The 15,768-nt window shown below is 49.1% G+C and overlaps 1 protein-coding gene across 1 annotated transcript in view; it reads left to right on the top strand.

Moving 5' to 3' along the window:
* Positions 1 to 15,768, top strand: part of WDR27 (WD repeat domain 27) — a 154,286-nt gene that overhangs the window by 10,427 nt on the left and 128,091 nt on the right. The window contains exons 3-5 of the mRNA XM_032593355.1: positions 6,149 to 6,290; positions 10,581 to 10,705; positions 12,767 to 13,043. Of these exons, the coding sequence (XP_032449246.1) occupies positions 6,149 to 6,290; positions 10,581 to 10,705; positions 12,767 to 13,043 (544 nt within the window). The remainder of the gene's footprint in view (positions 1 to 6,148; positions 6,291 to 10,580; positions 10,706 to 12,766; positions 13,044 to 15,768) is intronic.

Raw genomic sequence — 15,768 nt, 5'->3', positions numbered from 1 at the left:
GACTCAGCCACCAGCCAGGGGAGGAGAATGTCAACAAAACAAAACCGCTGTGTTCGTTTTTGAGTTTTAGAAAATACACTGCCTGGAATCACTTTATTTTTTTTATTTTTTTTTAATGTTTATTTATTTTTGAGACACAGAGAGACAGAACATGAACGGGGGAGGGTCAGAGAGAGAGGGAGACACAGAATCGGAAACAGGCTCCAGGCTCCGAGCCATCAGCCCAGAGCCTGACGCGGGGCTCGAACTCACGGACCGCGAGATCGTGACCCGGCTGAGGTCGGACGCTTAACCGACTGCGCCACCCAGGCGCCCCTGGAATCACTTTATTAAAGACGTTTTTTTCTTTAATAAGAATATAAGCAAGAAAAGGTTCATCTTAATCAAGATAAGGTGAATTTTTCTAGATTTTAGATATAGCATATTTAAGGAAGTTTGTTACGCTTATTGCAGAATATTTCACATCAAACTGACAGCTTTTTTTTTTTTTTAATTTTTTTTCAACGTTTTTATTTATTTTTGGGACAGAGAGAGACAGAGCATGAACAGGGGAGGGGCAGAGAGAGAGGGAGACACAGAATCGGAAACAGGCTCCAGGCTCCGAGCCATCAGCCCAGAGCCCGACGCGGGGCTCGAACTCACGGACCGCGAGACCGTGACCCGGCTGATGTCGGACGCTTAACCAACTGCGCCACCCAGACGCCCTAAACTGACAGCTTTAAAGACATGAGTTTTCATTCAAAGATTACTCCGTGACTAGTGTAATTATCTCAATGCTCTTAAAAGCAAGTTTCGTTGTACAAAATGCAAAAGTAAATTCTGTCAGCATTTTTGGCATTGGGATAATCCTTATCTTCATTTTGGGCTTCTGGAGTTGGAGGCCGACGATTACCGCACATGCCTCAGTGCTGTGTCTGCCTGAGAAGCCCCTCTAACTTGCCATCTTACTGGCACTCACTTTACTACGAGGAGAAGTCGTTCATCGTCGTTGAAGAGAAATCTATAGTTTGAGTTTTTCCTATTGAGTTACGAGAGGCTCTTCTGTGTTTCTTCACCACACCTTGTGTTGATGAATTGGGCCTGCATTCTGGTGTCCAGCTTGGTGTTTCTCACTTTTTCAGTGGGGTGTGGAAGACTCAGAAAAACGTGTCCCGGATATTACGCGCCATCGTCGCGATTGTAACAAGGTGAACACCACTGGGTAGCTACCATCCAGGCCTCCTCTCAGCCTGTGCTCCCTTCTCTCCTCCCTCGACTCCTGGGGCCACATGCTGGTTTTGCTCCTGTTGGAACTCTGTGTGAGTAGGGTCGTGCATCATGCTGGACTCCTTGATTCACTGTTAGGTTCGTGGGACCCGTCCACGTTTTCATCACTGCGTAGTATTCCACTGCGTGGATAGACCACACTTAATCCTTTCCCTTATTGGTGGAGATCCGTTTCGTTTCCATGTTTCAACTGCTACAAGCATGTTTGTATATGTTTTTCAGTACACTCGTGTGTACAGTTGCTGAGGCGCATTGAATGTGTATATTTAGTTTAGTAGATAATGCCGAGATTCCCAGAGTGTTGTACCAACCTGCACTCCGTCAAAGGGTGTGTAAGAGTTCTAGTGGATTCACATCCTCGCCTGTACTTGGTCTTTTTGCTTTTAGGCCTTTTGGTGAGGGTCAGGGTACTTCTTTGTAATTTGCAATTCTTTGATGATTAAAGTATTGGCCATTTGGACTTTCTCTCTTGTGACATGTGTTCAGTTTCATGCTGTTTTTCTGGTGGATTGTCTGTCATTTTCCTATTGACCTGAAGGAGTTCTTTATGTATTCTAAATAAAAACTTCACATTAGTTTGCATTTTGTAGAGTTTTATGCCAGTGGAATCAGACAGTGCATCCTCTTTGTGTCTGGCATCTTTCACTTAGGGTGACTATCTTGGAAGTTACCTGCTTCGTTGCATGTATCAGTGGTTCATCCGTTTTCAGTATTGAGAACATTTCCCTTGTGTGAACGTACTATAATTTATTATTCATTCTCCTGGTGGTGGGCATTTAGGATATTGTCAGTTTTGAGTATTACAGATAAAATGCTGTGAATATTTGCCCATCTCTGTTTGTAAATGTCAGGTCACATTGCTTGATCGTGTTCTTTGCATCTTCTACTCATGACCTCTGGTTCTGTCACTTATTAAGAGAGGCGTATTGGAGTCTGTGGCTAGACGTAGCTTGTCTGTTTTCCTTCCGTCAATTTTGCTCCGTGTATTTTGGAGCTCTGTCATTAAGCACATGTATGTTTAGTATCTTTATAGTCTCTTGGTGAATCAACACTCTTAATGTTATGAAGTGACATTTCTTTATCCCTGGTAATATTTCTTGTTCTGAAAATTTGGCTACACTTTTTCTTTTTAGGGGCTACTTTTTATCTTTTTTTTTTTTTTTAAGGACTTTATTATTTTTTCAAAAGCAGTTTTAGATTGACAGCAAAATTGAGGGGATGGTACAGAGATTTCCTATATACCCCCTGTGTCAACCCCACCAAACACACAACCTCCCCCACTATCAGCACCCTGCACCAGAGTCATGCATTTGTTGCAACTGATGAACCTACATTGACACATCATCATCACCCAGAGTCCACCATTTACCTTAGGGGTCAGTCTTGGTGTTGTACATTCTATAGATTTGGGCAGATATATAATGATGTCTGTCCACCGTTTAATATCTGTCTTCTTATTCTCTTGGTGTTGTCTTTGATGGAGCAGAAATTTTTAATTTTAATGAAGTCCAGCCTGTCAGTTCTTTCTTTCATGGATCGTGCCTTTGGTGGCTTATCTGAAAAGTCATCACCAAATTTAAGTCATCTAGATTTTCTCCCATGTTATTTTTTAGGAGTTTACAGTTTTCTCTATTGTATTGCCTTTGTTCCTTAGTCAGAATTCAGTTGACTGTATTTCTGGCTCTCTCTTCTTTGCCATTGATCTATTTTTCCTTTCTTGTGCCAATACCACTGCTCTTGATTAGAGTAGCTTCATAGTAAGTCTCACAGTCAGATAGTGTCAGTCCTCCAATTCTGTTGTTCTTCTTCATTATCATGAGACTATCCTGGTTCTTTGCCTCTATGTAAACTTGAAAATCAGTTTGTTGATTTTGATTGGGTTGCATTAAATCTGTAGATCAAGTTGGGAAGAACTGACATGTTGATAATATTGAGTCTTTCTATCCATGAACATGGAATATCTCTCCATTCATTTACTTTTTTGATTTCTTTCAACAGAGTTTTATTTTTTCTCATAGAGAACTTACACAGTTTTGCTAGATTTGTCCCTCAGCATTTCGTTTGTTTGGGTGCTAATGTAAATGGTATTGTGTTTTTAATTTCAAATTCTACTTATTTATTGCTGGTATATAGGAAACTAGTGGAATTTTGTGTATTAACTTTGTATCCTACAAGCTTGCTATAATTCTTAGTTTCAGATTTTTTTTTTTTTTTTTTGCCAGTTCTTTGGATTTTCTACATAGGTGAGCATATTATCCATGAACAAAGTTTTATTTCTTTTTTCTCGGTCACTATACCTTTAAACTTCCTTTTATATTGTTATTGCATTAGCTAAGACCCCCAGTATAATGTTGAAAAGGAGTGGTGAAGGGGACCTACTTGTCTTGTTTCTAATCTTGGTGGGGAAGCTTATAGTTTCTCACCATTTAATACATTAGCTTTTGTTATGTTGTGGATACTCTGTATCAAGTTGAGGAAGTTCCCGTCTATTCCTACTATACTGATAGTTTTTATGATGAATTGCCATTGGATTTTGTCAAATGCTTTTTCTACGTTTTTGATATTTTCATGTGACTTTTTTTCTTTAGCCTGTTGATGTGATGGATTAATTATTTTCAAATGTTGAACCAGCCTTGCATATTTGGAATAAATTTCCAAATCTCACTTGGTCATGGTATATAATTTTTTATACATTATTTGGTTTGATTTGCTAATATTTTGAATATTTGTTGAGTTTTGGATCTATGTTCATGAAATATATTGATTTTTAATTTTCTTTTCTTGTGATGTCTTTGTCTGGTTTTGGAATTAGGGTAATGCTGGCCTGATAGAATGAGTAAGGAAGTATTTACTCTGTTTCCTCTGAAAATAGTGTTTTCTGTTTTCTTTCTTCAGTCTCCTGAAAGAGATTTTGGAGAATTAGTAAAATTTCTTCCTTAAATATTGGGTAGAATTCACCAGTGGATCCATCTTGGTCTGGTGCTTTCTGTTTTGGAAGGTTGTTTACTACTGATTGTTTATATCTCTATTTAACCTTTTGAACATATGGAATAGAATTAGGACTGTTTTGATGTCCTTATCTAGTAATTCTGCAATCTGGATTGGTTCTGGTTTTGTTTCAAGGCCATCTGGATGATTTGTCAGTAGGTGTTTTCCATGGGTATGTATTTCTCTTGGTTCTTGACTGAATAATCTCGACTCCTTGAGTTCCTGATTGTTTTTGATTGACTGCTAGACAGTCTGTATTAAAAAAAATGCACAGCTGGTTTGAGGCTCTGGATGACCTTAACTTCTGGCAGAGATGATTTATGTTTGCTTCTGATAGCTGGCTGGGTGAGGAGGGCACTGGCAATTTCCGGTCACTCTAAGCCAGTCAGGGATTATGAGAACTTGGAGGTGGGCTTGTGAGCACTCTTCTATGGCCCGTTCACCTCTCCTCCTTGGACCTGGTCCTTTGGGTCACTACTCTAGCCCTGGGCGTTTGGCAACATGCCCTTCCCTCCCACTGCAGTGGGCTGTATTCTTTTTTTAAAGCAGTGTTTTAAAATGTGGTGTTTTAAGGAAAAACATGCATGGAGTCCTCACCTTAAGGCTGTCAACTCTATTCTCAGAGGTACTTTGCAGGCAGTGGAATTCTTTGCCCTTCTCCCAATAAGATAATTCTGTTTGTACCTGAAAATGATGCATTTAATTACGCCACGTTTGTGCTTCCAGTCCCGTGAGTATCTCAGCTTTCAGTGGCCTCTACCGGAATTGTCAGAAGGCTGCGTTTTGGTAGAAGTCTTCACGGCTGAATGGCCTCCCATGCTGGATCCCTTCTCTCAGTTTCCTTCTTCTCTGGTCTTAATTCTTTGTTGCTTTCATTGCTCTCTGGTGCCTTATCTTGCTCATCTAGATGTTGTTTTTTGCAAATTTTGCCAGTTTTGCTTGCCGTTCTCATCAGGAGGTTGGTACAGATGAACTGGCCTGCCATGAGCAGGTCCTCCTGTTTGCGTGATGGCCCTCACGTCAAAGCACCTACTGTGTGCTGGCTGTCAGCTCGAAAGGAGCTCCCTTAGCACAGCCCAGACAGCCTCTGATCTTTCCTGATTCCATGACATCTTCCTTATGCCCCCATTCCCCTAGGGATTCAGCCCGAACACTGATTACCTTTGCTCTTGTCCCTCTTCTATCTCGCGATGCCCGTCGGTCACAGAGTCTTTGGTTCATTGTCTGCCCCCGTCTCCATCCCTGTCACCCTAGTTCAGGCCTTTACTGTGCTGTCTTTGGAGTGTTTGGTCTCACTGTGTCCCCAGTATCGTCCCTCTTCCATCCTTGCAGCAGTGTTACAAGTCCGGTCACAGATTCCTCTGCTTGCACGTTTCTGCCGGCTTCCGGTTTCCTCGTGCTTGGTCAGAGCTGTGAACACGCTCGTCACGGTGTCGCACTTGCCTAGGCTTTCTGTGGCCCCATCGCCTTCCTCGCTTGTACCAGCAGCCTCGTAAATGTGCCTCGTCTCCCAGCGACCGGAACGCTCCCCTCCTCTTGCGGATCCTTCTCATTTCCTCAGCGTCCAGCACAGCGGGACCTCTGTGGCACACTGCAGGGACGCGACACACATTTGCTTAATTCATGACTGATGAGGAAATGGAAGAGTGAGGTGACCTGTGCGCATTTTACTAGTGCGCGTGATCCACGACGTTGAGTAACGGTAAGATGGTTCACCTGACCGTAACTTAATAGTACATTAACAGGAATTTTAATAAGTGAATATATGAAAGAAACACATTTGAAAAATTCAAGCCATTTGGTTTCTTAGGTTTGAGGTTATGCCATTGTGTTCCTTTATTCTTTAAGTGTTCTCTGTAGTTGATGATATTTCTCTTCTTGTTAACTTTGTTAGCCTCTAATCCTAAGAGGACACCGTCAGCCGATCACCGCTGTGACATTTGGAAATACAGTGAGTCCGCTTCTCATCTGTTCCGCATCACAGGATTATGTTATGTTGTGGAGTCTGGATGAGTGCAGACAGAAAGTGCTTCTAGGTGAATGAACCCTTAAAATACGTTTAAAAAAGTATAAAAGGGAACGACTCACCCTTAAATGGACTTGGTAACATACAGGGGCTTGGGAGCATTTTTGACTCCTTTAACCTTGAAACTGAGTGTCCAAGCTGGATGTTCTGTGTGGGAAGCTTACCAGGCATTCACACGTGCTGACTTTTGCCGTGTGTGGATCTGATATGATAGGCTCGTTAGTTTTAATCTTATGTATTTCCTTATTTTGATACCTGTGATTTTTTTGGACCTCTGAAAACAGGTAGGCAACTGAAGTGTTCTTTCCTTACAGAGACCGTGAGGGGAGGGAAACACATTTCAAATAGGCAAGTAACTGGTTGTTGGTTGTGGGGAGCGCAGCAGAGAAAGGCAAGGTGTCGACAGAGGACGTGGGCAGGACACGTCCACGTGGTGTCATCTCTGGGGAGGTGGCTTTTGAGCTGGGGGACGAGGAGGAGCTGGACGCAAGCGAGGGCCGGTGCCGGACGGTGGCCCCGTGCCACGTGGGAGCGGCGTTGCCGGCAGAGCCGGCCGTGTGCGCACGGGCCCTCTGTGCACGGAACCTGACCTGTCTGAAGAGCTGAGAGGGAGCCCGTGGGGTGGGAGCATGGGGACATTAGAGCTTGAGCAAACAAAATTGAGAAGTTAGGTGAGGACCACGGTAAGGAGTGTGAACGTTATGTGATTAGTGACACTGAGAATCCGTAGGACTACTCCAAATAGGTGTCAGGGGACCTTAGGCGACCGTGTACATGATAGTAGTATATGTCCGTGTGTATAAAACGCAGTTAATAGAATGGAAGACCTCACTTCATTTAACTTGTAGCGTGAGCGCAGTGTCAGTGTATCACCACAGCACGCACACACGTACTTCTGTGATACACACGCATGTGGTACAGACGTAGCCACACACACATACACATAAATAGTATATACACATGCTCATACATATGCAGTACACAAACATACGTAGTGCACGCAAGCACAGCGCATGCATGAATGTACATACGCATGGCACACCCACATAGAGCACGCACACGTATGTAAACGTGGCATGCACATGCACGATACACATCGTACACAAAGTACATACACGTATAACATACACACATGCACATGTAACATACATGTGCAAATAGTACATACACACCTGCACATATACACACGTAGTATTTGTACGCACACATAGCACGTATATACACCCACACGTACGTGCACATATTCGATATTTATGTAGTACCTACACATGTACATACATATATGGCAACGCACATGTAAACCTACACACATACACCTACACAGATAGTGCACACATACATATGCATGCACACACATAGTACATAATGCATGCATATGTATAGATACAATAGTACATACATGCAGGGATGTGCATACAGGCATGCATTTTTGCGTATAGTGCACATATATACACTTATAACATACGTATACATGCACACAGAGTATATGCAGACATACACAGATACACACATAGTGCATATACATTCATGCACGCAGTGCATGCTACATACTACATGCATACGTGAGCACATATGCATATGTGCACGCACACGCATATACGCAGTACATAGACCTGCATACACATGCGTAGATGGACACATGTGCATATAGTACACATATAGAGCACACGCACACACATGTACGTATGTATACATCACACGCAGGTATACATGTACACAGAACATGTACACGTGTGCACAGCACACGCATAAGTATATAACCCATGTACATTTGTGTATATGCATACACGTACACACGTGCATACCACACATGTGAATATAGTAATAGCAACACACGTGTGCCTACGTGTATAGCACGTGCACACACACGTGCGTCAGCATACAACACGCACACATGTACCTGTGTGTATGGCACACACACGTGTAGTAAGCACACACCACACATGTACCCGTGTGTGCAGCAATGCTCACACATGCATGTAAGCATACAGCACACACATGTACCTGTGTATGTAAGCACACAGCACGCACACACATGTACATGTGTATCTACCATGTGCATACATGTACGTAAGTATACACATGTGTACCTGTGTGTATAGCACATGCACACATGTACATAAACACAGAGCACTCACGTACATGTACATGTTGTATAGCACGTGCACACATGAACGTGTGTACACAGGGCACGCACACACATCTGTACAGTGAACCCCATGTTAGTGATTTGTTCCCCGTATGGGTCTTTGTCAATAAGTAGCCTTCCGTGTTGGAAGGGCTGTGTCCCAAGGTTTACTTTTAGGTCGCCCTTCAGAACTCCTGTACGTTTTGACACACGTGGTCCACTGCATGGACAGGGGGTCGAAGCTGGGCCCTGAGGCACAGCATTCACGCTCACGCGGAGCTCAGCCTGGTGGGTGTGCCAGGGCTGCTCTCGTGTCTTCAGCTGCGGCAGTGGGACCGGAACGGGCTCGTTCTGCCCTCACTGCAGGGATGGGGAGGGGGTTCTCAGAAGCCGCAGGCCGCTGCCTGTGCCCCCGTGGCCTGGGCCGGGTGCAATGCAGCCAGGCTTGGTTTCTGCACCCGTGGAGAAGGCAGGCTCACTTACAGTACCTTCGCGTCCAAGAGCGATTTGTGTTTGCACTTGGACTTGGGAAACGGCACGTGGCCTGGGACCTTGGAGTGCTCCATCATTGGTCACTTGTCCTCAGTCTCCTTTGCTGGCTCCTTGTCACTCTCCCACCTCTTAACGTTGGCACAGGGGCTTTTCCTGTTGCCCCTCAAAAATCACTCCCTTGATGACAGCCAGGCTCTGACAGCTGCCACCTGTGCTCTCGCCGAGGCCTCGGTCCCGACTGCGGCCTCGGGTGTGAACTGCCCTGGACGCGCCCACGTGCACAGCTGATAGCTCTGAAGCTTGCCTGTCCTGACCACCTTTCCCGCACCTGCCTCCCACAGCCTTCCCTGCGGCCGCTCCGGTCAGAAGTCATGGCATTGTGTCCTGTCTTCCTTCCTCGCCTCCACGGCTTCCGTCTGCTCTCCCTTCAGAACACATGCAAAGCGGGGACGCGTCTCACACCTGCCTTCACCGTGCCCCGCAGGTTCACTCACTGGCGCATTGTGCCGGCGCTCCCCGCTCCCCCCCGTTCTGTCCCAGTCCTGTCCCAGGGCTCTGCTCTCAACTCCACAGCCAGGGCTCCCTGCGAAATTGGAGTCTGAGTGCATCACACCGCTGCCCAGAGCTCTCCAGGGCCTTCCCGACAAAGCTACAGGAGCCCTACCTCTACCCCCAGCTTCAGGGAACAGTCCAGGCATAGTGGCCTGCCCCCGGGGCCATCTCAGGATCCCTGCTGATTCTGCCACGTCCAATTCTCCGGTGCCGTGGGCCCTTCTGACCACCACCCTGGACCCCAGTCCCCTTTTGTGCTTTGCTTTTTCTTACGGTGTTCACTTCCTTCTAGCACTGTGTGTAATTCATTGACATATTTTGGTTATTGGTGTCTAAGTGCCCCCACCTCCTACCCCAGAGTAAGCTTTCCACGAAGGCGGGACTTGGTTTCGTTTGTTGGTCTATCCCGAGTGCCTGTAGAGATGCCCGGTGTAGCATCGGTGCCTGCTAAATACTCGTGGAGCGGACCCATGGGATTAGCCTGGCCAGACGAGAACTCCCACGTGGTGTGTGCACGGCTCCCTTTCTGTAGGCTCGGGGTCTTGCTGTTGACATGACCTTGCTGGACAGCAAGCAGCCTCAGTCTCACGGCCCGGCCCTGGTGGTGCTGAGTCCTCACTGCCCGGTGCTGGCTTGGTCGAGGGGCCCTGCTTGAAGCTGAGGGCTGGCTTGTGTCGTTGCCTTGGCCCCGCAGGCCTGCCCGGAGACGTCCTCGTGGCCTGGGCAGGTCTCGGAGGCTCGGATGGGCGCCCTGTGCCTTTGCCTGTCTGGAGCGAGCCCGGGAAGCTCGCGCGGCCAGGCTTGGAGCAGGTGTGGTCACGGGGGGAGGGACGAACCGGGACCGTGGACCATTCTGTGTGACCCCCGCACGTTCGCACGTGCAGCCTTCGCAGAGACCTGTTATCTGCAAAGGCACAGAGTCATCTTCCGATGGACGGTTCCTGCGTTCCGCATGCTTCCAGAAGAACTGTTTGCACTTGATGGTTTCAGTACCGTCGAGGAGCTAATGTCGCGTCGGAGTCCTTGTTACTCCGCATCACGTAGAGAGAGAGGGCTGCGTGGTCGGTGATTCCCTGTGGCTCGTGGGCCACTCTGACGGCCCGACACTAACAGTGAAACTCCCTCCAGGGCTGACTCCTCGAGGGCTCGTCCTGGGCACCCTTCTGGGGAAGGCGCTGTATTTGAGGCTGAGCCCGGACGACCGAGCAGCTGCGGTGTGTGCCGGGAATAAAATCTTTATGCTGGATACCGAGGTGGGTGCCGCCGTCTGCTGGCGGGGCCTCCCTGGGGCCCTGCCCGCCTCTCGTCGACAGTATTTTCACGTGGGCGTATTTTCGTCAGGGCGTTAGGGAAAGCGAGGGAAAGCACGTCTTTGTCCTGCGCTGGGAAAAAGCCCCCTGAACCAGCTGCTGCTGTTTCAGGCCAGTCGGGAAACCTGTGCACGGCATCCGGCTGTCAGGGTGCTGAGTGAGGGCGCTCAGTCCGACCTCTTTCTCTCATTTCCTCCTCCTCTGCGGGCCTCTCAAAGCTCTCACAGAGTGCCGCTTTCACTGATCTCTTTTACCAAACTTGCTTCCTTCGGAGCTGGACGTTTCTCGGTTATCTCTTCACTGGGACGGGTGTAAGGGACTGTGTCTCCCCTTTCTCTTGGTGACTTCACGTCTCGCATCTGATTCTGGAATGGGAGCCCTGGAGGGTCAGCCAGGTGTAAGAGAGCAGGGGTGGGGCGAAGGAGGCCTCTTGTTTCCTCGGCGTTACGTCTGCCAGAGACTTTGGGGACAGATCATCCAAGGCCCGGTGTTGTGTCTTGGCTGCTATTTGCCAAATGAGTGCAGCTAACAAAGCTCTTAGCCTACGAAGACTGTTTTGCCACACCCACTTAAAAAACGCTAGGTTATGGAGAACGTTGGGTGTGAAATCTTACTCGAGGATCAGCTGATGGCGGGCTTTCTGTGTGCTAGGCAGTTTGGGGCCCAGAGCGTCCGTTTCTGCGCTCAAGTGATTTTTGGCCAAATTGTGAAATTGAGGCTCACACAAAGGGCTAGTGTTGTCGGTGAAGTCACAGGTGAGGGGACGTGTCCTAGGGTTCAGAATGGCTTTGGGGGTTGTTCGGCGACGCAGGGCTCACCGCCCTTGTGGGACGAGCCAGGAGGGCGGAGAGCCCTGTCCGTCCCGGAAGCAGAGATGCGGGACCGGAGTCAGGTGTCAACCCCGCGGGCGAGTAGGGAGGTGGCGCCTGTTGGCTCCACCGGCCGGCCCACGCTGCCCTCTCCCTTCCTTAGCGGCCCGTACGAGGTGAGTGCGGGCTGCCCACGAACCTGGGGTGTGGTAGCACCGTTCCCCGAGCACTAGGGGGGCCCGGTTTGTGAGACTTGCTCTGAGAGACTTTAAACGAGTGCGAACACTTTAACGTAAGCCACGGCCGTAAGTACTGAGAGGAAACGGGGTATTCTTTAGGACAGTGTCGTGTTACGGAAGTTGGAGGCAGCAGAAATGTGTATGTCCTCACGTCCAATCTGGAAGTGAGCCTGTTCTTGTGCACATCGCCACCTCGCCTTTTGTTTTGGCCCGGCTGGTGACGAGAGGCAGAAGTGGCCGCGCCGCACAGGGGTCTCTGGTCGCTCTGGGAACGTCTTCTCGGTGTAAGTGCTTACTTGTTGGTCAAGTCGCCGTGTGGGTACGGCTGCGTACGTATTCCCCGCATGTGTGTGCGGGGACATGATCTTGTCTGACCGGATGCTGTAGGGGTTGAAGAGCAGTCCTGACCCCAGGCGCCCGGAGTCCCAGGTGAACGGCACCAGCACCTCTCGGCCGCGCTATGTGATTCCGGCTTGTGACGCTGTCTTCTGGGGCTGCCTGGTTGTAACAGGCTTCATGAAGGGGCTTAGGAGGAAGGCTGGCTTGGTAGTAGATGAACACGCTGTCCTGTGTTGTCTCAAGACGCCGTCCCCACCCCTGCAGGGCTGTTCTGGGAAGTCCTGGCACGGGAGGGTGGCTTCAGGGCAGCACACGGTGTAGATGGGAAGGTGCGAGAGCCCGGCCTTCCCACTGCCTGGCTCTGTTCGGGATCGGCCTCAGTTAGCCTTGTCTCTAAACTTGCCGTGCACATGGCCCCGGGAGGCCTCTGCTTCCTTCCCTCTCAGCTCAGCCGTCTGAGTTTGAACTTGTAGGTTTATATACAAGTACTTTTCACATTTGGAAAAAGGGAATTGTGTGGACTTTAACAGAAGCCGTTTCCTGTGAGGTGTATGTAACTTCTTAACGAGAGTTGCCAGAACATTCAGTTACTGATCTTCCTTCACAAACTCTCCCAGAGCCGGTCTACACTAGCTGTGCCGGAGGGTCACCGGGGCCCCGTGACTACAGCTGAGTTCTGTCCATGGCAAACACATATCATCATTTCAGTGTCTGAAGACAGAAGCTTTAAGGTAAGGGCATGGGCACCGGGATACTTCAGATGCTTTCTAGAAGGACTTTCTGGTTTGTGGTCCCTGCACATACACTCTTGTGTCGGCCAGGAGTGTCCCAACGTCCCCAGCTGGGCTTGGGTTACCTGCGGGCCCCTCCTCCTCAAGTCCAGGGCCTTCGGGAGCTAGAACATCAAATTTACTTCCATGTTACTTCCTAAGGGCCCAGAGCAGAAGAAGCATCTTCCGGTAGCAGAGGATTCAGTCAGAACTAAACTGAGGTTGAGAAGGAAAGAACTTAAAAAAATTTTGTTTAACGTTTTATTTATTTTTGAGACAGAGACAGAGCATGGACAGGGGAGGGGCAGAGAGAGAGGGAGACACAGAATCTGAAACAGGCTCCAGGCTCCGAGCTGTCAGCACAGAGCCCGATGCAGGGCTCGAACTCACGAACCGCGAGATCATGATCTGAGCTGAAGTCGGACGCCCAACTGACTGAGCCACCCAGGCACCCCAAGAAGGAAAGAACTTAAAATGCCAGCTAAGCTCCCATCAGACTCCGAGCCAGCCGGTATTAGGTCTGTTATCTTATTGACCAAGTGAGGACTTTCCATGGTGACCGGAAGAAAAGTTGAGGGTAATTTAGGCACATCTGCAGAGTGACAGAGGAGAGAGACGGAAAATACTTCTGTTGTCTTCTGGAAGTTTCTGCCCCGTAGAATTGGCCTCACGGTGCTGTTTCCCGTGCTGTGAGCAGGCCGCCTGGGCTCAGCCCCAGTCCTTCCAGCTGCTGGCGATGGATGAGCGGTGCTGTGCCTCACTTTTCCTGTCTTTAAGATGGACATGAGGGTGCCCATTGTCTCACGGGGGCTCGGAGAATGGGAGCTGATGTTTGGAGAGCACTGGAGGGTGCCCGAAAAAATAAACATGTACTTTTAGTCAGGGTATCAATTACTGTGGCCTTCACACCTCTTCTTGGCAACGTCTCCTGCCTCGTCTTGGGTCTTCCCAAACCCACAGATTGTTATTTCTGGAAATGCTAGCTTTCCCCGCTGTGATTCTGACACCTTTTATGGTGTTGCTACAGTTTTATTGTTTATGTGCCTGTTTTATTACTATTTTCTCCTTTAGGTAACCGTTCACGTGAATTAATTTGTAATTGAGCAGAAGCATTAGTTCACGCTGTGTCAAATGGCAGAATTGTACCTCCTCTAAAAACCAAGTGTCTTTCCAAAGGTCTGGGACCATCACGCGGGATCACCACTGTACAGCTCAGCAGTGCTAACAGGTGACTGGACCCGCGGACGGATGTTCTGTCGGTGGGCCGCGTGCCGCTCCGTAGGCTGGACGCGCCCCATCCAGGGTCTCCGTGCCCCTCACGAGCGCTGTGTTGCACCTGTCTGCACAGCGTAAGGATTCACTTCACAGGCACATTTCCCAAAGTTTTTAACTTAAAATTGAGCATGTGTGTGCTTTCTGGAAGCGCCATCCAGTGAGGCCTCTGCAGGAGGCATCTGCCCCACGGGCCGAGCGTGTGGTCGGGCAGAGTTTGCACGGTCCTGCGCTGCAGGCCATCCTGTGCCCTCCTCACACTGTCTGTGCACCGGTGAGTCCCCGGCATGCGTCGGCAGGTCCCTGCAGAGCGTGCCGTCCTGGCCTGCGGTGCCCTCTGCCTCCCTCCGCCTCCAGGGCTGCTGTCCCAGCACCCTGAGCGTCTCCTACTTCACATGGGGGAGGGGGGCAGAGAACTAACAGAAGACGGTCCCTTTCTTGGGATGAGTCCCGTGAAAACACAGCTTAACCAACGTGCACGTGCCTTGTGATCTGGTGCAGTTTCTGCTATATTTCCCAAAGGATTCAGCATTCTTCCCGGTGCCACTCATCCGTGTGTGGAACAGAATGTTTTAACAACTTGAATCCGTTTGTCAATCACAGGGACAAAGCACATCTCTTAGAATTTTGTTGGAATTCTTTTCCTGAAATTAATTGTGTGGAATTATTTGACTGTCAAGAAAATAATTACAAACTTGATTTTGCATATCATTTATAGTTTATGTAGGGCATACAATGGTTAAATTTTTTTTTTTAACATTTATTTATTTTTGAGAGACAGAGAGAGCACGAGTGGGGGAGGGGCAGAGAGAGAGGGAGACACAGAATCGGAAACAGGCTCCAGGCTCTGAGCCATCAGCCCAGAGCCTGACTCGGGGCTCGAACTCCGGGACCGCGAGATCGTGACCTGGCTGAAGTCGGACGCTTAACCGACTGCGCCACCCAGGCGCCCCCCCTAGGTAGATCTTGATTGCATAATAAGGTAAAGGAGGATATAATCGTGACTCCCCCTAAACTTCCCCCATCTGTCTGTATATCAGACACTTAAGAATGTATCATGATGGCTTTTACTGAGTGTGGAAAGGTCTAGGGACGACGGGGCCTCTGGTCTCCCTGGACAAGAGGGGTGCTCCCCTGGATGGGGAGCTGGCCGTGCTGTAGGGCCAAGTGTCCGCACAGGTGCCAGGCTGGGTGGGAACACACATCTGGCCTGTGCTTTGGTCAGGGCCAGGCCTTCCGCCCCTGGGGTGCACATGGGGTGGCAGGGACCCACCTGCCTGGCCGCTTTCTGGACGGCCGCGGGTGTGTGCGGGCCTGAGAATGAGCCCAGAGTGAGAAAGAGACAGTCCTAGAGCTATGTGAGGCTCCAGGGGACCGAGTGGCAGGCGGGAGAGAGGGCGTGGAGAGTCCTTCAGAGTCCAAGTCTGGCATAGCCAGAGGAGGCCTATTGGCCCTTTGTTAACGTTGACCCTGTTTGCACATCGATGGAAGAGGAGGTAGAGCTGCGGTCGGTATCTCCTGAGCTCTGCCACGGTGGTCTGTTCCCTGTTAGCGGGGCTCCTCATCTCCAGACACCA

Source organism: Lynx canadensis, chromosome B2, assembly GCF_007474595.2.
Source record: "Lynx canadensis isolate LIC74 chromosome B2, mLynCan4.pri.v2, whole genome shotgun sequence".
NCBI lineage: Eukaryota > Metazoa > Chordata > Mammalia > Carnivora > Felidae > Lynx > Lynx canadensis.
Note: the sequence above shows the minus strand (reverse complement) of the source record. Positions and strands in the feature narration are given on the sequence as shown.